Source organism: Stenella coeruleoalba (assembly GCF_951394435.1).
Source record: "Stenella coeruleoalba genome assembly, chromosome: 2".
Lineage (NCBI taxonomy): Eukaryota > Metazoa > Chordata > Mammalia > Artiodactyla > Delphinidae > Stenella > Stenella coeruleoalba.
In genome coordinates, this window is record NC_137147.1 from 170208060 (window position 1) to 170234806 (window position 26747).

The window sequence follows — 26747 nt, forward strand, 5'->3', positions numbered from 1 at the left end:
CCTAGAGCCCATGCTCCGCAACAAGAGAAGCCACTGCAATGAGAAGCCCGTGCACCGCAACGAAGAATAGCTCCCACTCACCACAGCTAGAAAAACCCTGCACACAGCGACAAAGACAGAACACAGCCAAAAATAAATAAAAACCAAAAAATTTTTAAATGAATAAAATCTATCTTTAAAAAATTAAGTGGGGCTTCCCTGGTGGTGCAGTGGTTGAGAGTCCGCCTGCCGATGCAGGGGACGTGGGTTCGTGCCCCAGTCCGGGAAGATCCCACATGCCGCGGAGCAGCTGGGCCCGTGAGCCATGGTCGCTGAGCCTGCGCGTCCAGAGCCTGTGCTCCGCAACGGAAGAGGCCACAACAGTGAGAGGCCTGCGTACCACAAAAAATAATAATAATAATAAATGAAATAAAATAAAATGTTAAAACAAAATATTGAGTAAGAAAAGCAAGTTGGAAAGAATGCATACATTTTGATGATGATAGTATGTACTGTTTGTACAAAATTATAAACACACATATATGGGAACAAACACAGTAAAAGAACATAAGCAAACTGTAAAGGTAGATATCATGAGCAAAGTAAAAATCAAATTCACATAATGGGAGAAAATAATGAAAACCCATACAATCATCAAATAATTGGTATGCATAATAATAAAGAATTCCAACACAGCTGTAACAAAAAGAGAAACAATCTAAAAGAAAAAGAGACAAGAATGCATACAATTCACAAAAATTGTGAATTGGTGGCTATTAAGCATCTGAAAAGATTCTCAACCCCATTAACAATCAGGGAAATGAAAATTAGAAATCAATGAAACCTTATTTTGCATCCATCATATTGGCAAGAATTAGTAAATCTCATAACATCAAATATTGGTGAAGATGTGGGGAAATGGACTCATGCACATTGTAGGTACCACCACTTTGAAGAGCAACTGATGAAGTCCTAGGAAAGCTGAAGATGCATTATTCTTTGATCCAGTAGTTCCACTTCTACGTGTCTATTCTAAAGTAAACTTGGGTGAACAAGGAGGTTTGTACAAAGTCGTTCATTTGTAGCATGGTAACATGGTTTGTAACAGCTGAAGAATGAAAACATCCTACTGTCTTTAAGTAGAATATGGATATCCTCAGGTTTGTCAATACAATGCATTCCACACAGCGGTTAACATGAATGAAGTAGATCTAAACCTGTCTGTCTATCTATCTACAGCAATAAATCTTTAAAAACCAAAATACTGAATAATAAAATCAAGTTGTAAAAACATACTGACAGATTTTAAAACACACTAAACAACACCTAAACTGTTTTAGGATACAGTCATCTGTATCCTATCAGTGATTCCCCCCAGGTGACATTTGGCAATGTCACAACTGGAGGAGGATGCTACTGGCATCTAGTGGGTAGAAGCCAGAAATGCTGCTAAACATCCTGCAAAGCATTACCTAACCATCCCCCCACCCTCAATACATATAAAGAATTATTTGACTCCAAATGTCTAAAGGACTGAGTTTGAGAAATCTTGCTCTAGAGCCATCCTATCCAAATTATATAAATGAGAATGCGGGATTGAGGCAGGAGTGTATTCTTCAAAAAAAAAAGAAAGAGTATAGTTCAGGGAAAGGGGAGAAAGGGGAAGTAATTAAAACATATCAACTATAGTATGTGTGAAAAAGATTGAAAGAATATACATCAAAATATTCTCAGTAATGATTTCTGAGATAGTGTTCAAGAATTGTGTTGTGGGGCTTCCCTGGTGGCACAGTGATTGAGAGTCCGCCTGCTGATGCAGGGGACACGGGTTCGTGCCCCGGTCGGGGAGGATCCCACATGCCGTGGAGCAGCTGGGCCTGTGAGCCATGGCTGCTAAGCCTGCGCGTCCAGAGCCTGTGCTCCGCAACGGGAGAGGCCACAACAGTGAGAGGCCCGCGTACAGAAAAAAAAAAAAAAAAGAATTGTGTTGTGTATACTTCTATTTTCTAATTTATCTAAAAGGAATACGAAGCATTGGTGAAATTAAAAATCATTTGAAGAGAAAAATACAAAAAAAATCTTTCATCAAAAAAGTTTTCTTCCAAAATTTTATGCTTCAGATCAGTTTCATAGCGCATATTTTTACGTTATTTTTCTTAAGTATTAACTATTTTGTGTTCTACTTTTTCCCATTGGCATTATTTCATATAGATCATTCCATAAATCCAGATAATCTTTATATTTGAAGTTTTAATGGCTATATGATGTTCCATTGTATTACTTTGTCAAGAGTTACTTAGCCATTTCCTAGCTGCTAATGATTTTGGATCCTTCTATTATTATGAAAAGCATAAACATCTTCGCAAAAATCGAGTGTTTCTCTTTATTGAATTCTTTCCCTGGGATTTGCTCCTGGGAGCAGATTTGCCACATGGAAGGATATAATGAATTCTGTGATGCTTGGTACATGTTGTCAGATTTCTTCCCAGAAAAATTATTCCACTATTTCTACAAGCAATGCATGAGTATACTTGAGTCTCCAAAGCACTGTTAACTTCGGTTTAAAAAAAAAAACCTATTATTAATTTAACATGTAGGAGGTAGTATACTGGACTCTTTTAATTTGCAATTCTTTAATTATTAGGGAAGCTAAATATTTTCCCAAGTGATTGTACACTATTTGTAGTTTCCCCTGTGCAAACCATCTCCTCATATCCTTTAACCATCTGTCCAGTCAGACTTGAGTATTGTCCAAATAATATTAATTTTCCTTAAATTCATAATAGTAAATGTTTGTAGGTTATTACAGTGTTCCCCCTGTTGTTTTCCTATGTATTTATCCAATTTGGGACTGTGATGGTTAATTTTACAGGTCAACTTGACTGGGCCACCAGATACTCAGATAACTGGTTAAACGTTATTTGGATGTATCTGTGAGGGTGTTTCTGGAAGAGAGGAGCATTGGTGGATTCTGTAAAGCTGGTGGTCCTCCCCAGAATGGAAGGGGAAACAACCACTTTGGAAAACATTTTGGTAGTTTTAAAAAGTTACACTTACCTTATGACCTAGCCATTCCATTTCCAGTTATTTACCCAAGAGAAAGAAATCACATGTCCATATAAATGAGGCAGGCTGGGACCTGGGACCCTTTGCTGTAGTGCTTGCACCTGAACAAACTTTCTCCTCCAGAAACAAAATACAAAGAAACTATAAGGGAGTAAAATTAACTGTGAGTTGGGGCAAATTATGAACAACACGTACAAAAAGACCAAAAATACAACTGCCACTTCTGAGGACCTGGAAGCAAAACCAGGGTCCTGCACAGGCATCCTGCGCACAGCACCACCAAAAGGGTGGCCAGACCACCCAAGCCACCCCTCCAGCACAGCCCCTGGACCCGCCACCTACCCTCACCCCATGTAAGGAAATAGCTTGCCCTGCCTCAGGAAGCGAGCAAGGGAACCTGTTACTTGTTTTCGCTCCCTCATGTTGCAGTATGAGTGCCAATAAAGCCTTGCCTGAATTTCTTGTCTGGCCTCTTATCAATTTCTATTGACTAAGGAGTCCAAGAACTCTGGTCGGTAACACACAGATTTGCACAGAAATATTCCCAGCAGGTTTACTTCTAATAAGGAAAAATTGGGAATGATAATGTCTATCAACAGGTGACTAGGTAAACACATTGTTGTATATCTATAAATGGAATAGTACTCAGCACCAACAAGGAATGAACAGTTGTTACATGCAAGAACAGGAAGGGCTGTCAAAATAGTTATTCTGAGTGAAAAAAGCCAGACAAAATAAAAAATGGTTCCACTTATGTGCAACTCAAGAAAAAGCAAACTAATCTATAGTTCCATTTAGAAACAATTCTAGAAAATGCAAACAAACTAAAACAGATCAGTGGGGTGGGGGGAGAGGGCGTGGGGAGTAGAGTGGGAATGGGTGCTGTGGGGTGGGACCAGGGGAAGAGCCTGCAAGGGGAGAGGCAGGTTTGGGGGAGCAGCGCAGGGAGGTAAGCGGTACATGGGCCGAGGGGGCCAAAGAAGGCCAAGGGGAGACGGTAGGGGCAGGAGCAAGAAGCGGTTAGGAGAAGGAAAGCGGAAAGGGCAAGAGTGGGGTAAGGAGCATAGCGCGGTGCGATGCTTGGAGACCGGACAGGATGGGAGGTGGGAGGAGGCGGGGCGGAGCGGAGCATCGAAGACGTGGGCGGGTCCTGCGGGCGTGGGCGGGCCCTGCGGACGTGGGCGGGTCCTGCGGCCTGGGCCCCGCAGGGTCGCAGGGTCGTGTACAGCGTCATGGCGCGCTTCCTCTGCGCGCTTAGGAGCCTTCCCTTTCGAGAAGTGCCCGGGTGGGCGGTCCGGGGCCGAGCGGACCGGGGCGGTCTCGGCGCGAGTACCGGACCTGAGGACGCAGGTAGGACGCGGGCCTTGCAGGCCCCGCCGCCACTTCCCAGCTTTCGGTTTCCCTTCACTTGCCAGGACTTGGGAGCCCGACAGCTGGTTCTGGACCTGGCGCTTACTTTCTCGGAAAGCTCCTTCGGGACGCCCCTGCCCGCCCACCTCCTTCCTTCTGCGACAGCTGGTTGTATATTATTAGGGTCGGGGGGGGGGGGTCACTGAACCCTATGAGGATTTGTGTAAAGCTACAGATCTTCTCTCCAAACGTGCACACACTTTTTTTTTTGCATAAAATGTTACGCTCTAGAGCCGGGCCTCAAGGTGTTGGGTCAGCAGCCCACCCCGCGCGCTCTCTGCTGCAGTGGCTCCTGCTCTGTTACACTGTCCACCTTCTCCAGTTATGTATGCTGCTTTTCGCGTCTGAGAAGCAGGCGGTTCAGACTTTGCATGCCTGTGGATCTGCTCCCTGACCTGCTCTATTTCTGTGTTTCCAGGACCCAGGGAAACGTGTGGACTAATACCATACCTCCTTTAACCTGATAACCATCGTTAGTCAATGGCTGTGATACAAACTAGGGAAAAGTGTGTCTTGTTTTCTACAAAACGCCTTTGGCTGCTCTGTGGGACTGGGGCACGTTTACATTTCATCCTTTAGTACGGAATCACTTGTGGAGACATGCGTTAGCTGGCACTGTATTTCAGGCCTATTTCAGGGGAATCTAGTGCCTCGTGTACATTGGCTTTATGGGCAGATGCCTAGCCATCCAGTCTCTGAATCCATTTGTTATGTGTCCACTGAAGACATTTAAAGCTACATATCTGTGCTGAAAATGTACCTAGTCACTTGGAATGCTTTTTATCCCTTGAAGTTTTCAAAATGCTGTGTTAAATAAATAAAAGCCCTGGCAGTGTGCAGTGGGAGCTGATCCAACATGACTTGGGGCCATGGCCTTCAGAACCTCTTGGTGTCTCTAGTCAGCCAATCTGATTATTTGTTCTGTGCCTACTGTGTGCCAAGCATTGGTTTCCTGAGAACCACAGGTGATGGAAACATCACAGCTGTGGGCTGGAGCTCTTCTCATTCCCGTTTATAGGGTGGTGGTTTCAGCAGAAATTTGTCCCATGTTTGTACTTGGTGCTGTCAAAAACAGCCTAATGAATTGCCCTGGAATCTGAGGTTCTTCAGCAACGTTAAAATTTGGCCAGGGCTTCCCTGGTGGCACAGTGGTTGAGAGTCCGCCTGCCGATGCAGGGGACATGGGTTCGTGCCCTGGTCCGGGAAGATCCCACATGCCGCGGAGCAGCTGGGCCCGTGAGCCATGGCCGCTGAGCCTGCACGTCCGGAGCCTGTGCTCCGCAACGGGAGAGGCCACAACACTGAGAGGCCCGCGTACCGCAAAAAAAAAAAAAAAAAAAAAAAAAAAAAAAAATTTGGCCAGACACCAATACAGGAACTGCTAACTTATCAGACACCCCCTCCTGGGAATTCCTTCTAAGGAAATAATTCTAAAGAAGAACAAAGTTATATGTGCACAGATGTCTTTAACAGAACTACTCTTAAGAACTAGAAACTGGCTCTAACCCAAACATCCATCAGTTAAGGAATGCTTAAGTAAACCATGAAAGTTCAATTCAACAACTAGTAGGCAACCACTGAGAATGATGGGCAGGTAATAGTTCTGTGGTTAAGGAGGTTTCAGAGTCGACAGTGTCAATCACTGACCCTGTGTCTTTGGGCACGTCTTGAACTTGGTACGCTGAAGCCTGTTTTTTTCTTCTGTAAGGATAGTGATAATGGTAGGGTTGTTTTACAGAATAAATGAAAAACCTAAATATGTTTTATCACAATATTGGTGCTTAGTAGGCATACAGTAAGCATTCGTTATAATTACATAAAAAATGGAAAGGTTAAAAGTGCAGCTGCATTCAACCCTGTGTTGTGGACTTGGGGCCTTGTTTATATATTGGCCTAGTTATCCACGTTGTGGGGAGGACTAGTGAGACATAAACAAGTACAGAGGTTTGCTGATGGGGAAACATTTTATAGGCTATACATTTTATCACTTATAGCCAATTATCACACAAGCATTGTACATGTGCTTTTAGCAGTAAACTTAAAGCCAGCAGTGACACACCTCATAAGTCATTATACTCTGTGATAACTAGGCAATTTTTTCCATCCCAAGCACTGGGGTCAAAAATGTGGTTGAAAGCAAAACAGTAGCTTTCCACTAGAATTCTTCAAATTTCTTACCCAGTTCAGCAGTATGATCTGAAAGTTATCGTATGTTTTCCATATAATTTAACATACTAAATAATCCTAGTTACTTTAATATTTCTTCTGAGATGTCTAGGGGCCCTTTGGAATACTCGAAGTTAGCTTGAGAAAGAAACTTACTGTTATCAAAAGCACCTCAATATTCCTGAAAAATTTTGTTCTCTTAACAGGGAGAAAGAAAACCTAATTCCAGTTTTGTACCAGCTTACTATTAATAACAAAGTTCATTTACCTAATTAAATCCAATCTAATCTTTTTTTTTTTTTTTTTTTTTTGGCTGCATTGGGTCTTTGTTGCTGTGCATGGGCTTTCTCTAGTTTCAGCGAGCGGGGGCTACTCTTTGCTGCGGTGCGCGACCTTCTCATTGCAGTGGCTTCTTTTGTTGCAGAGCAGGGGCGCTAGGCGCACAGGCTTCAGTAGTTGTGGCACACAGGCTCCAGAGCGCACACTCAGTAGTTGTGGTGCACAGGCTTAAGTTGCTCCGCGGCATGTGGGATCTTCCCGGACCAGGGCTTGAACCGTGTCCCCTGCATTGGCAGATGGATTCTTAACCACTGCGCTACCAGAGAAGCCTGCAATCTAATTTTTTTTTTTTTTTTTTTTTTTTGTGGTACGCGGGCCTCTCACTGTTGTGGCCTCTCCCGTTGCGGAGCACAGGCTCCGGACGTGCAGGCTCAGCAGCCATGGCTCACGGACCTAGCGGCTCCGCAGCATGTGGGATATTCCCGGACCGGGGCATGAACCCGTGTCCCCTGCATCGGCAGGCGGACTCTCAACCACTGCGCCACCAGGGAAGCCCCCGCGATCTAATCTTAATCACTCTTTCAATGTACAAAATTCTTTTCTCAAAATTCCCTTTTTTCGCAAACCTTTTATCACTTTTTGTATCCATATGATTTGTCCCTTTTCTTTGCCCATCCAAAAACAACCAACTGTAGGACAAATTATTATCCTCATTTTTCCTCAACAAATATATCTCCATTCTTTATACTTTCTTTCGCCGACAACACATATCCTACTTGCTTTCCACACTGAAATGCTTCCCTTATCATTTTTAGTAGCTTTAATTACATATTACAATTTTTAACCCTTAAAAGCCTTAACAAAACCAAGAAACAAGTAATTGAACTGTTATACCAGCATTTACTGATTGGCAAACTTAAGAACATATTCCATAACCTCTAAAAACTTACATTTTTCTCATAGCATAATTTCTCTTTAATGTGGTACAAGATGTGTGTTTAATAAACCCAAACATCTTTTGAAGTTTTACTATTTAACCCAAGGCTGAAGTCTCAGGCAAAGTGGGCTGTGTTTGTATTTCAAGGACATGATAAGAGTTAACATCAAGCTTTCTCCTATGCATATTTTGGTTCTCTCAGGGTCAGAATTCTGAAAACAGTATTTTATCAAGCCAGCTTTCTCTAACTGCATATGCAAAAAGAATCGGTTTTGGAATTTCAAAAGAGTTTCATCTTATCCATTCTTTTCCAAAGTATAAAGAATACTATTGTCATATATTGTTTAAAAAATTATCTTCCTTTTTCTTTAGTCGTAATCTCATAGCTAAAATTTTTCTAATGAATTGAACCTGACCTTACCATTTTACAAAAGACAGCAAAGATACCAATCACACAAATGAAATACACACTCACATACCAGAAGACACAACTGTCACAATCCTCCAAGACAGTGACCCATGTGGCGTCCCAAACACTTCGCCAACACAAAGGGTCCTTGACAGTAGACACACGTCAGAACCAACTGGCAAAATGCCCAAATGACACACTCAGTGCTCACAAACAGCCCTCAATGTCAGACACGTCAGAACCAATTGGCAAAATACGCAGATAGCACTTCGTGCTCAAAAGAGAAGTCTGGCCGGCTGCACACCCGTGGACTTACTCGGTCATGGAGCTCGTCAGTTTGTCCAGCATGTTTCCGTTCCACCAAGGAAAATCGTACGCTGACAGCCAGTGCCGAGCAGGGGAGAAACAGGGAGGATCCCCCAAACACATGGTTTCGGCAGCTGCTAGGAGCGTCCCCCCAAACCCCCTTCCCGGGGCCAGCGAACCTCGAGCAGCGGCTCCTCACAGCCATCCCGGCGCGTCATCATGGCGGCTCAGCTCGGGGAAAACCCCGGGAGCAGATATCGCGAGAGTCCAGCAGCCCCAGGTTGGGAGCCAGAAACTGTAACCGAAAATGGGGTCAGGCTCGCCGCTCTAAAGCCAATAAAGAGGCCAGGTTGGTGGGAAGGAAAGTTTGCTTTATTTCAGAGGCCGGCAGCCTGGCGGGGGAGGGGGCAGAGGCCTGTCCAAAGGCCGACTCCCCCCACTGACAATCAGTGGGCAAGAGCTTTTATAGATGCGGGGAGGGGGCTACACGCAGAAACAGCGCAGTCAGCTCTGACAGTCATCTTGACGTTGGTCATCGGTGGTCTGATCAGCGTCATCTTGATTGTTTTAAGTGCAGTTAATGTTCAGTTCCAGGGTCAATTTGTTCCATTTCTTTAAGGCCAGCTCTCAGAATTGTGACTGCTTATGTCGTGGCTATAGCCTGGTCATCATGTAACTTCTTCCACCTTGCGGGGTTTCAGTATCTGTAAGACAACTCACAGGGTATGGCTCAGAATATTACCTATAGCCCTTGAGGAGGAACTAAAAGTCCTTGACTTTGTTTAATGACTAACCTATTATTATTTGGTCTTGTTGGACTGTTTTCCTTTGTTTCTGCATTTTCTCACTTCTCTGATTAAACTTATTCTTTGGCTAAAGTTTTTCCACAGACAAAAGGCAGCCTGAGGACACGGGGGGCAAGCACCATAGGGTCCTGCTTCATTTCACTAGGACACTGCATTCTTGTGGTTTCCTTCCCACCTCTCTGCTTGTCCCCATTTCTTCAACGTGTATATTGCGGAGAGCCTGAGAGTCCAGCCCTCAGGCCTCTCTCTCTGTTCTGTCTACACTCACTGACTTGGGGATCTTCCAGTCCAAGATAAATAACATCTAAAGGCTGAGGAGTCACAAAGTTATATTTTCATCCTAGACCTCTCTTGGAACTCTAAATCCATATATCCAACTGCCTAGTTGACATCTCCACTTGAATATCTGATTGGCATTTTTAAAGTTAACAAATTCAAAACCAAGTTCCCAAACCTACTCCTCCTGTAGTCTTCCCCCATCTTTCAGAGCCCAGAAGCTGTGGAGTATGACCCTTGGCCCTTTGCTTTCTCTTACCTCCACATCTGACCCATCAGCAGATCCCCCGGCTCTACCATCAGACTGTGTCCAGCGTCTCGCTACTTAGCCACTCTCCTGCTGCCACCCTGATCCAGGTTTCCACCTCTCAGCCAGATTAAAGTAGCCTCTGTAATGGTTCCCCTGCTTCAGACTTCACCCTGCTTCAAATATTTTTTTAGTATATCTACCACTGATCCTTTTAAAATATGATAGATCATGTCATGCCTCAGCTAACCTTCCAATGACTTCCAGACTCACTCAGAACATAAGCCAGTGTCCTTACAATAGCCTTCAGGGCCCTAAATGATCTGGCCCCCATCATCTGTCTGCTGCCACTTCTACTAACCTTCCCTGCTGACTCCACCTCCATTGCTCTGGCCTCCTTGCTGTTCATCAGATGCGCCAGCCACACCCAGCCTGGTGCTTCTCTTGCCTGCAGTGCGCTTCTTCTAGGTATTCATGTTGTGTGTTTGTTCATTTCCTTCAACTCTTTGCTGAAATGTCGCCTTCTTAATAAGGCCTTCCCTCATTATTTTAAATTGTGTGTGTGCATACGCACACATAAATACGTACACAAACATCCTCACACTCTCTAATATCCTTTGTGATTTTTGAAAAAATCATCTAAAGTTTTACATTCTTAGTTACTTTACCTCAACTCCATAAGGGCGGTGACTCTTGTCTGTTTTCTTTACGTCTGTATCCCCAGCATCTAGAATAGTGTCTGGCATATAGTAGGTGCTCTATAAATATGACCAAATGAATGAAGAAATGAATATCAAATGCCAAGGCACTGATAAATAGGGGTACACTGAACAAAGACACAGTTTTTTCAGACTTTCAGCTTCTAGTTGAATGAGACATCCAGACAAATTAACCTGCGATTGTCGTGTCTATCATGGAAGCACTGAGGGCCGTGAGAACCCAGAGGAGGAGCTTGCAACCCAGACTTAGGGGGTCGGGGAATATTTCTTGAAGAAGATAACATGTAAACTGAGATCAGAGATTGGAGACTTCGGTTTCTGTCCTGGCACGTAAGGATCTTAGAAGTCTTCACTCCATCTTAACAACAAGTAAAAAGATAAACAAACTATGATGTCTTCTGGGGGAACTCAGAGGACCACAGTTGAGAGGGCCTGCAGCATAGTAGAAGGGAGAAGTTGGAAGTGGTAAGCAGGGCCAACCATGAAGAGCCTTGGAAGTCACATCAAGGAGTTTGGAATTTATCTTGAGGGTATTATGTCACGTTGAACAGTTTTGGGCAGTGAGGAAAAAGAAGTGGTTGGAATAGGGGAGGGCATACAAATTAGAAAAAAATCTGTAATATTCTGTGCTGGAGGTAATGGTGGCCTGATCCAAGGTAGTTGCAGAGGGGTGAGAATGAGCAGGTCCTAGAGTTATTTAGGAAGTAGAACCAACGGGCTTGGCGCAAGGGCAAGGGAAGAGGCATGGATGGTGGCCTGGCTTTCTGGTTTGAAACATGGAGTTGATGAGCTGGAGCACATGAGAGGAGGACCAGATTTGGGTTGGGGTGGAGGAGATACATGAAATTCTTTTGTTTGGGATGGGCTTAGTGGAGATATCCAGGTGTGGATTGTGTATGGGTCCAGTACTCAGCAGAGAGATCTAGGATGGAGGGAAAAAACAGGTTGGGAGTCTCATCATGTAGAGGGTACTTTAAGGATCAAATCTCCCAGGGTGGGAGAGGGGGTGTGGGGGAATGATAGAAGAAAGCCTAAGACAGACAGACTCCTCTAAAGAACACCAGTATTCAAGGATGGCTAGAGGAAGGGGAGCTGAGAAAGGTTGCTGAGAGGGAGGAACTGGAGAGACGGGAGGATTTGGTGTCATGCAAGCTGAGGGAGTAGACTATACCAGGAAGAGAGACTGTCTAGTGTCACTTCTATGGAGAAGTAGATGGGATGAGGATGAAGTGTTCCTGGGTGTCCCTAAGAAGTCCTGGTGAGCTCTCCGAGAGCAGACTCAGTGCAGCTCGTCCCACCCAGAGGCACATGATGTCAGCTGGCCCCGCTGTCAGTGATGCTAACCTTGCTTACTTGGTTGAGGGGGTGATTTCTAGACTTTTCCATTGTAAAGGTACATTTTCTTACTTGTAAAATTGATAATTTGAGGGATCATATTTTGAAAATGTGTAACTATTCCATTCTTCAACAGTCTTTTCACCCAAGGGTTTTAGAATTCCCTGATGATTCTTGCTTGAATCCGTCTATTATTTTAGTGATTGCAAAAATGGTGATTTTAAAAATTTCATCATTCCTTCTCCCTTTGTTACTTGGCATTCTGCATAATAACTCTGAAAGTCACTAAGCAGTAATAATGATCACATGAATACATTTTGCTTTGCTCCCCAGGAGCTGAGTTCCTGAAAAATTTGTGTGTAACTGAGCAATATTTCCATAGGAGTATTTCAGAGGTATATTTCCATTGGAAAAAAAAAATCCCCATGGCCTTATAAAAAGTATTTAAGAAAGGACACCTTCTAATATATTTAACAGATAAAAACCCTTAAATAAAATGTAGACAACCATAGCAGTCAATAATATATAATACTGAAAATACCATATTGTGCAGTGTTATGAACTCGTGATGAAGATACAAGTCTTCTCATGCTGAAAGATTATTTACGACTTTCTTTTTTGTAACCAAAAATGAAATTCAGCTACGATCTTCTGACATGTTTGTTATGTGGGTGGTGACATCACAGGTAGTTAACATTTCATCTTCAGTGCTGTGGTCAAGTTACTAACCCTTTGGGCCTTATTTTCTCCTTTGTAAGTTGAGGTGTAAGCAGATGATAAGGTCCTCTCATATTCTTAACGTTGGATGATTAAAACGTTTGGATGATTAAAACGTTTATTTATTATAATATACATTAGGCTTCCTACTTCTCTTTGGTTAAAGTTACTATGTTTACACTCACTGGAAAAAAAAAGTTGTAAAAAAGAGGCTGAAGGGAGCAGAAGAAAGGAAGACAAAAGTGGAAAAAAACCATGAAGCATGATAATAGATTATGGTAGGTCTCAGTTTCCCGTTCAGGAGTATGTGCTATAGGAGTCTCTTATTTTTTCCACACAAAAGAATTTTTAATAAGACCTCCCTTGACAAACAAAATCAGAGATATCTTTATAAACTAGCAAGGAGGAGGGGTTTAATAACCCACTGGCTCCACGATCTTTTCTCTCCAATCACTCAGCTACTCCCAGCTGTATCCTGACAGGAAACACTCCTTTGAACGTAGTAATAGAAGAAAGATGAATTTCTCCCCTTAGTAACCCAAGGAGAATTTATTCTACCTTATTTCGTATTTCAGGTGCCTCTTATCTTCTGTGCCCCAGCAGGACTGGAAAACTGGCTCTCTACTTATTACTCATTTCTTATTAAACTAATGAGTCAGTTACAGTATTTTGTACCTGAGCTTTCTGGTCTCTGTGAAGAACGAAGGGGTGGAAGGGGGAGGGGAAGGGATGGCGTGTTTTGCTGGGAGATGGTGCACTTTAGTAGAGAGGCTAGGGAAGAAAAGGTCATTGTGCCTTACTGGTTTTTTTCCAAGCAAAATATATTTTAATAATATAGAAAATATAAAAGTCCTTAACTTGATCACAGACATCATTAGAAAGTCAGTAGCACCCACCTTATAATTTGCAATTTGTCGACCATTGCTATTAAAGTAAATACTCTTATACAGTAGTAATTTTGAGATCCCGAACAATGCAATGAAATATGAAAAACAATTAAAAATATAAATATTTGTAGTAAAGACTCTAATTCTTTGGGTAAATAACTAAATTTTCTTAGACAAATCCAAGGAAGTCAACCTCAGCATTCTGGGCCTTGCTGTTTTAATTTTTTTTAATCCCTATTTAACGACACAGGGTCCCTTACAAAGCGGAAGCCAGTTCTCTCCAAGAGTGAGTGGCAGAAGAAGCTGACTCCAGAGCAGTTCCATGTCACGAGAGAAAAAGGGACGGAACCGGTAAGCTACACCGACTGACAGTTTCTGAGTAGATGTGTTGGGGGCAGGGCAGGACAGGTTGGAATCTATCTCGCTACGAAACCTAACTCATCATCTGCTCTGCGAATCTTGTGCCTTTCATTGCTCTCCTTCTTCGGCCATGAATATCTATCCAGTTGTGCAAACCAGAATCCTTCCTCTAGATACACTGCCCTCCGTCGTCGCCTCGCCCACCCATTCTGCCTCCTAAAGAACCTTCCCATCCTCGGCTTCCCTCCGCTGCTCTCACCTGCAGGCTGGTCCAGGCTCCCCGCAGCCCTGGCTTGCGTGCATTTGCCTCCAGCTGCTCTCCTCACAGCTGCCCTCCTCACAGCTGCCATTCTCTTTTGGAAACAGATCTGACCACATCACCCCCTGCTCCAAATTCTTCAGTGGCTTCCCACTGCTTTCAAAGTAAAGAGAAAAGTTGAAAAGTGGCTAATGAGGCCCTAAAGGCTCTGGCCCCTACCTCCACCCGCTGTCCTCAGATCTGGCCACATTTCCCCCTGGTCGCTGCACTCTGGCCACACTATCCTCTTTCAGCTCTCAGACCCTGGGCTTCCCCTCCATTCGGGCCTTTACACCCTGTGTCCTCCCCCACCACCAACACCCCGACCCACCCATTCACACGTACCTTTCAGCTCTCAGCCCCACTCTCACTCCCACAGGGAAGCCTTTCCTCAGCCCCGATGGGTTTGCTTTTACCAGTACTTTCTCTTCTTAGCACTTGCCATCCTTGGTATATACCCCAGCACATAGCATGGTGCCTGCAGATAACAGGCGCTCAAAAAATAAACCGTGGTGACTGTCACATGACTGCAGGCCATAAGAAGGACACATTATTGAAGCCGCCTTCAGTAATCTCAGCTTTCTTTCATTTCCTGAGAGAACAGCCCTCAGTGGTTCCTCATTATAGTATGTACCGTGTTTACTGTGCTGCATTTCCCAACAAGTAGTCTGTCTTAGTCCCAAATATGACCACTGGAATATAGTTATTGAACCAGGTTATTAGATATTTTCATTGGTGAAGCAGACCCCACGGAGTGGACCACAGTGCAGCGGTTTCAAAAGCTGTAGAATATTTATATCTTTGAATTGAGCAGTCCCTGCAAAATTCAGGTAAGCTGTCCATGTGCTATGACCGTGTAACCGTGGTCTCACCCTCAACTTCGCCACCGATGCTAAAGCCGTTAGACCGGCCAGCAGATCCCAATAGATTCTGGTGAAATACTGGTATTTTTGAAAACTTCCTGTGGGTGGGATTTTAATAAAGGCTTCACTGGGAAAGAGACTACATTAGCCATAGTGCAGATAGCACAGGGGAGCCACACGTGATTCCCTGTGCAGTTGTGTGCATTCCCATAGCACTGTAAGCCGGCCCTATTCTGAGGGACAGAGCCACGCAGGGTGTGGAGCTGGAGACGGCAGCCTGGAGATGAGCTGCCAGATGTTTAGGAGAATAAATATGTGGGATTTTCAAACAAATGGTATAATATACTCCGTGCATTTGGCCGTTTGACAAAATGAGCATCATCTATTATTTTAAGTAATGTTATAAATCCCTTTCAGTTGATCCATTTCCACAGTTAACTTTTTAGAACGTTGCAGAACTATAAGCCTTAGTTAGCTCCATGAGGGTAAGGAAAGAGAAGTAAAACGCCTCAGCTTTCTATTTGGTGACTCAAAATTAAAATTCAGTTGCGCATGCTTTTTATTGGACAGCAGTAATTTGCTAGCACTCTGCTAGGTACGACGAAGGGGTTTACAGCCTGGTCAAGCGATAACTAAAAGTCAAATATCAATAGAAGGTAGGTTTTATGCAGGTCATCCTTTGCCTTCCAGATCTGCTATCCACATGCCTCCCTCTGCTCTGAGTTCTGGGAAGACTAACCAGCTCCCTTGCCCTCTGACTCCTGATTGGGTTGGCCCCTGGGAGATGCCAGCAAGATCAGAGGGCACAGTGGAGAAACAGGCATCCAGGGTCCCCCTAGGACTGTGTTCCTCCCATGCAGGTTGCAGCTTCTGCAGGCAGCCCTCCCCTCCAGCTGCAGCCTCACGGGTCCTGCCCACTCTGTGTCCCGCAGGCCAGTAGCGTGTTCTCAGTCACTGGCCCAGGGGTGCTTCACCTTCCCTGTTGGTCTCCATCGGCCCTGTCCCCACCTTTGTAAATAGTGCTGTGTGATATTATCTGCAAATCATTCCTTTTGAGTGTGTCATCTGTTTCCAACAGGTATGTATTCATAGTATGGAAAAGATAAAAGAAGAGAGAACTCGCATTGGTGCAGACAGACTGTGTTAGCACGGGCTGCTGTAGCAGGATGCCACAGACTGGGCTGCTTAAACAACAAACATTCATTTCTCAGGGTTCTGGAGGCTGAGAAATCCCAGATCAAGGTGCCAGCCAATTCAGTTCCTGATAAGGACTCTCTTCCTAGTTTGCAGATGGCCACCTTCTTGCCATGTCCTCACGTGGTGGAGAAAGAGGTCATCTCTCTCGTGTCTCTTCTTATAAGGGCACTAATCGCATTCTTGAGGGCTCCACCCTCATGTCCTCATCACCTCCCAAAGGCCCCACCCCTAACACCATCACATTGTGGGTCAGGGCTTAAACTTGAATTTGGTGGGGGCAGTACACAAATACTCAGTCCTTAGGACAGACTTTGAAAACCCAGGGGAAGGTGTATCTTGAAAGTCATTACATCTCTGACTCTGACAGTCACGCATTTCAGTTCTCTCTTCTAAATAATTCTTGAATCTATTCTAGTCTTTTTATTTCCACTGCTCCTGCCACAGTTAAATCTAGGCTTGAACTGGTGGCCGTTTGACTGTCCTTTGCCTCCAGTGTCTTCCTGCCCCAACTCCAATCCATTCTTCATGTGCATGTCAAGTACTCCTTCTGTTGATAAAAACCAGCTCTGATCGTGTGCACACCCACTTTAAAAGTTTCCAACGGCTTTCCATTTTCAGTGGGATGGCACGAAAACTCTTTAGCGTGGTCTGACAAAGCCACTATGATCTGGCCCTCCCCACCTTTGCAGCAACCTTTTCTCCCTTCTCCACCTTGCCCTGTTCTGTCACGTGGGCCCAGCCCAGGCTGCTTGTCTGTCTGAAATACTCTTCCATTTCTTCATCTGATTAACTCTTACTTATCCTTCAGAACTCAGTTTAGTGTCTTGGCATTTCCTGTAATAAACACCAATCAGCCATGCAATGAAAAATAATGATAGAAGATGAAAGAAAAAGAAAACCCTGATCTCAGACATCTCAGGCGTTACCTGGTCCAGAAAGCCTTGGTGAAAACTCCCCTAGTAGTAAAGGGCCTAGTGCTATCCTCACTCCCTACTAACCTCTCCATCAGAGCTCCTGTCTTGTGGTGTGACAGCTGCCAGCTCACGTGTCTCTTCCCAATTTGGTAGCAGATTCCAAGTGCAGGAACTGTGGGTTGGTTTGGTTTCATTTTGTTTTTCCATCTCTGCAGTCTTAGTACCCAGTCCAGCACTGGATACACACTAGGTCTTCAAGTAAATACTGGAATGAACAAGCGAGAAGCCCTAAATAAGTGATAGGCCTTGTATAAAACTGGGGAGGAAGGGTGAGAGGGCAGACAGAGGAAATCAGGTAAGGAGGCAGAGGAGAGATGTCATTTCATAAAATACATCAGCTAAGGATTCTTTTATGTTTGATTTTTTTTCTTTAACTTACTGTGCTATCAGTTCCCCGTCACTTCCTCTGCCCAACTGTCCCTGCAATGACAGAATTATATTTTGAATATTATCAGGCTGTCCCGATCGCATGAGTAGGCTTCTCTAGATCACCTTCAGGTCTAGGTAGCCCTTTGGCATGTGTGCCTCATCAGCCCAGGTGGGGGGGATGCGAAACTTCCTTTTCATTCCAGATGCCCATTCATGCCAGTGTTGGGTACAGGCCTTCAAGGGGACGGGCCAGAAAAAGACCAGCTCACCACCGTTCGGATGTCTGCAGCCAAGTTCAGGGTTTTTAAAGAGGGAAAACATCCAAGTGTGCTGAGATGGTGGGCTCAGTAGGTTAATTTGAAATTGTCCATTATGCAGCTCCCTGAAAATGTGCTGTTAATCCTACCACGAGGAGTGTGAATGTTTGACCTGTGGACTTGTCGAGGTAGGACGTCTCAAGAGGACCAAGGGGGCTGCTCGTTTCCTGAGTCAGCGCTGGGACTCAGTGACCCACCCTGTGCCTCAGCTTCTCTCCATAAAATGGGACAGTGCCTGCCACTAGCCACTGCTTGTAGATTTTCACACTAGGCTTGTTCAAGAGTTTCTTTTTTTTTTTCTTTTGCGGTACGTGGGCCTCTCACTGTTGTGGCCTCTCCCATTACGGAGCACAGGCTCCGGACGCGCGGGCTCAGCGGCCATGGCTCACGGGCCCAGCCGCTCTGCGGCATGTGGGAATCTTCCCGGACCAGGGCACGAACCCCTGTCCCCTGCATCGGCAGGCGGACTCTCAACCACTGCGCCACCAGGGAAGCCCAAGAGTTTCTTTTTTTTAACATTCCTTTGACAGGAGATGACGAAAGGAACTGGGCAAAAATAGTCTTTTTTTTTTTTTTTCAAACAATGAGATCAGTTTACAAAATAACATTAAAAAAAATTAGTCTTGGCTCATTCATTGCCTCAAGTCTCCTTGTGTTCCTCTCGGAACCTGCAAACTCCTAAGCCACAATTAACGTGGTAATTTCATCTAAGTAGTAACTTAGGCCCTGGGAGAATCTAGCTCATTATTTAGCGTTTATTAAGTATGCAGTGTCCTAAACACCACGTGAAGCATATTAAAGGCACAAGCTAATCTCACTGAGCTTTGCTTTTTATATACCTATATCCTGTCTTTAATTGGAGATTTCAAAGTGTTTTAGACAGTGGACTAGATTCCTGTTGTATTAATAACTCTTTTGAAATGGTGACCAAGATCTTACACAATCCAGAGGTGCGGTTCTCTTGCTTTTTCACAGGCTTTGATGTTCTTGGGTGAAACATGCTATATAAATACAAAGCATTATTAATGTCATAATTTGAATATTTGGCACAATAAAGCCCAGTTGTAAACAAGCCTGTAGGCTTCTTCACTGGGCGTGTTGTAATTTTCTCTCCAGTGATATTTGCACTTTGTCAGATTAGTACAAAAATTCCTTTATTGGGAGACTTAATCTTGGATTTGGATCTGCTGTATTGTGTCCTGCTGGCGTTATGAGAAACCTGAAGGTGATGTATCTCATTTACTTTCAGCCTTTCAGTGGGATCTACCTGAACAACAAGGAATCAGGAATGTATCACTGTGTGTGCTGTGACAGCCCGCTTTTCAGGTGAGATAAAGATCAAAAGGTACCGAAGGAGAGTAAGCCTCTAAATTCATACAGCTCTGCTTTCTGGGGCCATGATGTTTTTAATTGCCCTTCTCATTTGGCCTGGTTGCTATAAGGAGGGCTGTTCATTTAAGATTCTTGCCTATCTTGATTATTTCTAGTGTTTAGAGCATTAACTTCTTAGCCTATATTCTTTCTTTCTGTATCCCCAAGAAACAGCGAAAAACAAAACAAACTTGGTGGGCACCTTACGATAAAGCTATTAGAGTTTTTTTCCTGGGAAAGTATTTAAATAAATCTAAACCATAATGGTATTTGCTTGGCCATGTGATTAAAACTGTATCTCTCCCAGGGAGAAATGGGTTTATAATTTAATTTAGGAAATGTAGAATTTTATGAGGATAGATTCCCCACAGTGCTTGACGGTAGTGAATACCATGCTCTCTTCTATGTAGCTAAAAGTAAATTTAATTGTCCCTTGATTTCAAAGCCTCTTTTAAGTCGATCAGGATCTGAAATCTCTCCACAAAGGCTTTTTTGTTTAGACATGCAGGAAACAGTCTAAAAAAAGTAGATTCGATGAAGAAGAAAGGAAAACATCTTTGAAGTCCTGTTTTTCAGAACTTCAAAGATGTTTTCCTTTCTTTTGCATCAACTCTAAATTGGTTTAGACTAAAATATAAATCAAGCCAGCTCTGTGAATCTTCCATTAGGCAGTGCTTCATTATGTGCCTTGGGCTTTGAGCAGACCTGGGCTTTCCTAGGCTGCTAATGTGGGCTGAATTTGGAAAGCCAGACCCCGCCTGCAAGGATGAGGAACAATTAGGATTGATTTTCCTTCACGCTTACGGAAGGGCAGACCTTTGTCCGGATTCATTCACTCTGTCGGTGGCTGGTGAGGAGATAGAGATGGCAGTCAGGGGAATTCCCTAGCAGTCCAGTGGTTAGGACTCCTTGCTCTCACTGCCAAGGGCCCGGGTTCAATCCCTGGTCGGGGAGCTAAGATCCCACAAGCCTTGCGGCACGGCAAATAAATAAATAAATAAATAATAAAATAAATCTTTAAAAAAAAAAGAAAGATGGCAGTCAGGCTGAGATGGCCTGGGGGAAGCTAGGAACAGTAAAATGGATGCATATTTCTGAACCATTAGTTATTCTTTGACCTTTGGTTCTATTAAAAGGGAGAAGTGGGACCTTGAGATGGCCACTCTGCTTTTAGCCAAAGAACCGTGTTGTAAAAGTATAAAGCACGGCCTTGTGACTGTGTAGTAAACAGCCAGATGTTCTGTTTCCATCTTTTGACTGTGAAGGCAAAAGATGTGAGGTCATCTTTCAAGAGCATGTTCCTTCCTACATCTGAGTCTTTGTTTTCAACTTCATTCATTCAACTTCACAGGCTCCGGACGCACAGACTCAGCAGCCATGGCTCACGGGCCCAGCCGCTCCGCGGCATGTGGGATCTTCCCAGACCGGGGCACGAACCCGCGTCCCCTGCATCGGCAGGCGGACTCTCAACCACTGCGCCACCAGGGAAGCCCTCCATTTTCATTTCTTAAGGACTTTTGAGTTTGTTCCATTTTTTTCCTCCCACTGCTGCTGCTGCTGCAGCTGAGACTGAGAAAAATAAGAATATATTCATAAGAATCTTTTACGTTCCAGAACGTACTCTTCTTAAAGATGCATTTATTTATAGGAGAGACAGTGTAGTACAGTGGTTAAGTCTGTAGATGTACATCCTGGCTTCACTGCTGTGTGACCTCAGGCAAGTTTCTTAACCTCTCTGTGCCTCAGTTTCCCCACCTGTAACATGAGCATGCTAGTAGTACTGAATTCATAAAGTTGTTGGGAGGATTAACTGAGTTATGAGTTAATACATGTGAAAGCACCAGAGCAATGCCTCACACATGCCAAGCACTGGATACATGTTAGCAATGAGACATTCTTAGAGACAGATCCTTCTTAGGGCCATATACATGAATGTGTCTCTGATAATGAGGAACTCTTGAGAATTTTTTCTAATTAATGAGAATCTATAAATGAAGACTATATTCCTGACAGCGCTTCCCATTCAGGAGGGTGGATAGCTGTAGGGATTCTTGTTTGACCTCTCATTTTCCCTCTCTCTCTGTCCCCAGTCTCCAGCCTCAGTAATAGACAGCAGGAGTAGAAAAGAAAGAAACATTCCTTCAAATGCTTGTACAGAGTCAAAACCAGGTGAAAAGTCAACCAAAACTAAACAGTTAAGGAATCAAGTGGATGAGGGATCACTGTCTCCTGGCTGCTGGGCTCCTTGCTGCCTGCACACTTCCCTTCAGGCCAAACCAGTATGGTGCACATTCTGGGGGAGATAACTCAGAGACATTTAGTCCAGGGTTTCCAAGTCAAGAGCGCTCTAGGGGTTTTATCACTCCCCTGGGGACTCCAGGCTGTTGCTTCCTTAACCTTGGAATTTTGTGACTTTGCCCCTCCCCTGCTTCCTCTATTCCCCTCCCTTCTCCTCCCCCTGCCCCCCCAACACTGATTCTGAAAGTGTTTATTAAAATCTACTGTGAGATCACATGTTTCATGGTCATAAATCTTAGAATAGAAGGAAACTGAGAGCCTGATGTTAGTTCCCTTTTTACAGAATATCCTGACATCCTAGGTGTTAATAGGAACTTAGTAACATTGTTAACCTTTTGTGATCTCCCATTCCTTCAAAGGAATGGAAATTCTCCTACCATGAGGGTTGTCAGTTATCACCAAGTGCCTCTGCTGCTGTTTGGGGGGCTGTGGAATTTCCAGAAACTAAGATAAAAACAAAGCAAATAAACATATAACAAAACTAAACAAAAGAAGCACCTCTAAGAGTACATGACTAAAGATGGTCCAGAATGGTTTTAGCTTCTCAAGGGAGGGCCTTACAGTCTGCTAATCATTTAAATATGTATGTTGGAATTTCTAATTCACCTTAATATTTAAGTTTTCACTCTTAAATGATACATGATGGGCCTCTCATATTACCTGGTAAAATCTCCCGATTCTGTTAATTGCATCAATAAAACTTTTATTGTTTCCCATCAAATGTTTTAAATGACTTTTTATTAGTCTTATATTCATTCATTAAAAAAAGTATTATATTCATAATTCTCCATCAAAATTCCTTTAATGATCACTAGTTTATATATAATGTTCAGTGCGGAAAAGCTATGATTAAAAGATACTTAAAGTGTTTTTCCCTGGACCAAAGTAGCTCGGATGAATATTTTTGAACCCTTGGAAAACAAAAAGGGTTGCAGAGAACCCAATCTGAATGTGCAGACACTTCTCATTGGACCCACAGCTGCTCAAATTTCATGGATACCTGTTACTACTACTAATAATGATATTTAAAAAATAATAGTTACTGACTTAAGTACCACGTGTCTGACACTATGCTAAAAACAGTAAAGTAGAAAGCATCTCGGTTAATCCTCTCAGTAACCCCAGGAAATAACAATGCCATCATGATTCTGAAGATCAGGACACAGAGGCTTTACAAGATTAAATAACTTGCCAAGGTTGCATAGACATAACAGGCAGAGCCTGGCTTCACACCCGAGTCTCTCAGAAGTCAACCTCAGAGCTATACCTGAGTTCCTGGGATCATTTCAGGGCTCTTCGAGGTGCTCCCTTTTGCAACTGCGTATCCGCGAGACCACATCCTCTTCCTACACTTCAGTCGAAACAGCACTGCAGCAGACTGAATGCACGAGCATATATAGTCAATTGTCATTTTTTTTAAGCTAGACATTAAAGAGATTTACAAAGTTATAAAACAGTGCAACTCTTCCCACTAAATGTTTGTTTCAGTTTCGAAAATAGAATTATTGTTGTAAAAATAGGTTATGTTAGCATGTAATGAATTTATTATTTTTAAAAATAATTTAATGCATATATATTTTTTAAATTCTCACTTGTAATTTCTAATTTGTTAAGTATCGATAGACAAAACTCATGTAAACAAAAGTTCTCAGAGATCCTCAGTAATTCTGTAGTACAGAGGGGTCCCAAGACCAGAACGTTTGAGTCTCTGTCTTGCACTAGACTCTTTCTGCTGGGGTTCGTGCTCTAAACTGAGCTTCCTTCTGTGCTCCTAGTCTAGGGATTTGATTATTTGCCACTTTTCCCCCCTCTTTACTCAGTTTTTGGTGTTTTGGGGGTTTTTTTTGAAGAATTTACAATTCATTTCTTGTCTCTCCTCCTCAGATAGAGAGAGCCATTTCCCTGCCCTTTAAAATGTTTTCCTAGTGTGATTTAAGGAGTCGTCTTTCAAAGCACTTAGAGTGAGTCTCTGATGAGTAGATTTGCCTGTTGCCCTCCTCCTCTTGCCGGCTTCTCTGCCACCACCATCACCCAGCATCATTCGTCCCTGTGGCGCTTCCCCGGGAAGGTCACTGCCCTGCGGTGATGACTCTGGGTGCCCAGGCTTATCTATCACCACTTGCCCCACAGCACAGCTCCTTAAACCCTCAGAGCATCTCTATAACGTAGATATGATTATCTGCATGTTACAGATGAGAAAACTAGGCTTGGAGAGAATAAGCAGCCTGTCCAATCTCACACAGCTAAGAAGCGACAGAGGCAGCTCCTGAACCCCTGAAGGCAGTCAGGCTTTGAATTTCGATAACCCGAAGTTCCGGTGGCTGAAGACGGCTGTTTCATCAGTTCTCACGCTTCTCTGATACACTAAACTCACAATGCCCTCCTTCGACCACTATTATTTCATTTCGATTTCCCCCTTTCCTACGTTTAGAACACAGGGATTTGATCTGTTTCCTAACGTGCAGCAGTTCACAAAGCTCCTCATGTTTTTAGTCCTTGAGAGGGATGCCTTCGACATCAAAGGAACAAGAAATCTTTGACCTGATGAGACGGCGTCTTTTTTTTTTTTTTTTTGTGGTACGCGGGCCTCTCACTGCTGTGGCCTCTCCCGTTGCGGAGCACAGGCTCTGGACGCGCAGGCTCAGCGGCCATGGCTCACGGGACCAGCCGCTCCGCGGCATGTGGGATCCTCCCAGACCGGGGCACGAACCCGTGTCCCCTGCATTGGCAGGCGGACTCTCAACCACTGCGCCACCAGGGAAGCCCGAGATGGCGTCTTTAATAGTGGAGATGCAGTGGGCAGATTCCTGTGGAACCAGTGGTTCACAGAACTGGCCTTGGGGTCTGGCAGAGGAGAAGGGAATCGAATCGTGCTTGGAAGAAAAATGATTCGGGGCATAAAATGCTCTTTGTATGGTAATAGCCTTCACAGCTGTAATGTCATGATGTCTAACACAGCTCTGAGAAAAAGTACTGCTCGGGCACTGGATGGCCTTCGTTTTCTGAGGCTCAGGGGACGTCTGGCTCTGATGAGAGTAACACAGGGATCCTGCGATGTGTGGACACCTCGTTGGGACCAGCTCGCACAGAGGTCATCTGCAAGCAGGTGGGTGTCTTTGTTTTCTCTGATTGGCTTTCCCCAATGCCGCCCCAAATGCCACAGAGAGGTCGCTTGTCCTTGCATATCTGGTGTTATGGCCAGGAGCACTTTTGTCATGGAAGCACCTTGGGTTTCTCCCGTGCTGCTGGTCCCTATCTCCCATCACTCTGGGCACTGCAGACCCAAGAAGGAGCCTTTCCTGGTTCAAGCCTTGCAGAGATGGGAGCAGAGCAAGGATCTGAAAGAGAGAGCTGGCCCTTTACATTCTGTTGCACAGAGACAATCAGCAGGAAGGCCAAGCATAGCTGGCGTCCCTATGCCCCCTCTCACTCTGCAGCGTGTCAGCAACTGGCGGAGCAGCGCTGCAGGTGACACCAGCGCGATATTTCTCCTGTGAGCTTGGTAGGAGACAGTGGCTTAAATCCAGACAGCATATTCACTTTGATATCCTTGGGTGCTCAAATGTTCTGGTTTCATAAGCAGATAAATGTAGCTTAGTCTTGTCTTCAATAAAAAACAATAATAATACACTGGCTACAAGATTACCGAGTACTCACCCAGGAACTGTTAGTGCTTTAAATGTTTCGTATCAATGAATCATCACAACATCTCTATTACGTAGGTATAATTATCATCCCCATTTTATAGATGAGTAAATCAAGGCCAAAGTTAAATCACTTGCTCACATTCTCACTGATAAAGGAGAGAGATGTTCACCACTACTGTGCTCTGCATCCTTTCATTTCTTAATCAAATTCTGGTATAATCGACTTTTTCCCCACACCAGTGTCAAAAACTCGAGTGGGGCGGCCATGTGGGATTCATGTGTCTGGTTTTACGTAAAGAGCCTTGTCCCAGTTGAGGAATGACAGAGGCTTCTCTCCTTGCAGTGCAAAGCTCACCTTGGCCATGTGTTTCCTGATGGACCTGGGCCTACTGGTCAGAGGTTTTGCATCAACAGTGTGGCACTCAAGTTCAAACCAAGCAAACACTGACTACCTCCAAGAGTCCCCTTCCCTCGCCACTCCCTCATTTCCAAACTCAATTTTCATAATTTATGTGAGTAGCTAGTTTTATTACCTACTAAACCAGGCTAAGTTTGCTGCTATCACCAAGCAACTCACACCTTCTCTAACTTACTACCTGGAGTCAGCCAACCCTGGCTCTGGCTTTGATTGGAATTTCACAAAATGACATAGGGGCAACCATTTCCATTAAATCGACTTCGGTGGGCTTTGCTTGGACCAGAGGGCATGACTCTTTGGGGACATTTGGAGGCTGATGGACAAACCAAAGAATTCCTACAAAACCACCCTGAACGTTCCATTGCAGTTAAGTTCTTCATGGACATATATAGGTGAGAGATCAAGTGAAAAGAGGAAAGAAAATATGGGGTTAGACTAATTCACAGTCCCAGCATGGAAAGAAGCAACGAGGAGGAGGGTTGTGGATGAGCTGTGCTTTGGGGGATCCACGGGATGCACGATATTTTTTTCAAAACTTTAGACTGTCTTGAACTTTCCAGTTCCAGCTTCTCTACGGACAACTTAAGTTTCGATGGGAGTTTGCTAGATTTCAGTGATGACGAATACAAGTGGCTACAAAGTTAAACTTTAATTTAGTTCAAATAAAATATTTACTAAAATCTGTTTGCTTTTTGTCTAAGTCTGTGAATTTGCTCTTTTATAAAAATGACTAAACCAAATGCCAAAAAATAATTAGGTCATGTGGTAGTAGGTGTTTGGTTACACCAATGCTGATAGCAACTCAAGTGTTTTTTTACACATTGAGAGTCTTGAATAATTTGTTACTGAAAGTGTTTAAATCATTTTCTTTGAGACTTTATGGACAGAAAGGAGACTTAAGTATTCTATTTTTATTACTGAGTTATGCATTATGAACTCTTCTTCTAGTGCTTACCCTGGAAATCACAACATCCATCCTTAACTTATTACAGTCATACTAAAATTATTAATTTTTTCTACTTTTCCAAGAATGTTAACCTTAGAACACTTTAACTTCATTAACATTCTCCCATATTTTGTGTTACTATTGTCATGT

General features: G+C 43.8%; 3 protein-coding genes across 30 annotated transcripts in view; 1 reads left to right on the top strand and 2 right to left on the bottom strand.

Annotated features, from left to right (window-relative positions):
- The window catches only part of PIP4K2A (phosphatidylinositol-5-phosphate 4-kinase type 2 alpha), a 485936-nt gene extending 476990 nt beyond the window's left edge, over positions 1 to 8946 (bottom strand). For all 19 annotated transcript variants that reach the window (XM_079913300.1, XM_079913298.1, XM_079913299.1 and 16 more), the window contains exon 1: positions 8563 to 8946. The gene's annotated coding sequence lies outside the window, so the exon portion shown is untranslated. The remainder of the gene's footprint in view (positions 1 to 8562) is intronic.
- Positions 4223 to 26510, top strand: MSRB2 (methionine sulfoxide reductase B2). Its single transcript, XM_079913313.1, has 5 exons — positions 4223 to 4395; positions 13790 to 13890; positions 19167 to 19243; positions 24545 to 24692; positions 25577 to 26510. Exons 1-5 carry the CDS (start codon positions 4278 to 4280, stop codon positions 25679 to 25681), a joined length of 549 nt encoding a protein of 182 aa, XP_079769439.1. The 5' UTR covers positions 4223 to 4277; the 3' UTR covers positions 25682 to 26510.
- Positions 14287 to 26747, bottom strand: part of LOC307182130 (uncharacterized protein) — a 66811-nt gene continuing 54350 nt past the window's right edge. For 6 of the 10 annotated variants that reach the window (XM_079913316.1, XM_079913314.1, XM_079913320.1 and 3 more), the window contains 5 exons: positions 22854 to 22964; positions 21919 to 22030; positions 17256 to 17651; positions 14543 to 17091; positions 14287 to 14314 (listed from right to left, as the gene is read on the bottom strand). In XM_079913316.1, the coding sequence (XP_079769442.1) occupies positions 17629 to 17651; positions 21919 to 22030; positions 22854 to 22964 (246 nt within the window). In that variant the 3' untranslated portion in view covers positions 14287 to 14314; positions 14543 to 17091; positions 17256 to 17628. Of the gene's footprint in view, positions 14315 to 14542; positions 17092 to 17255; positions 17652 to 20797; positions 22965 to 26747 lie in introns of those variants that run through there. The other 4 variants (XM_079913321.1, XM_079913315.1, XM_079913322.1 and 1 more) reach the window with 4 other exon arrangements.

Coding starts and splice junctions, on each gene's coding strand:
- MSRB2 (XM_079913313.1), top strand. CDS start 4,278: ATGGCGCGCTTCCTCTGCGCGCTTAGGAGCCTTCCCTTTCGAGAAGTG. Junction 4,396..13,789: donor TACCGGACCTGAGGACGCAG/GTAGGACGCGGG, acceptor TTAACGACACAG/GGTCCCTTACAAAGCGGAAG. Junction 19,244..24,544: donor TGTGACAGCCCGCTTTTCAG/GTGAGATAAAGA, acceptor TGTCTAACACAG/CTCTGAGAAAAAGTACTGCT.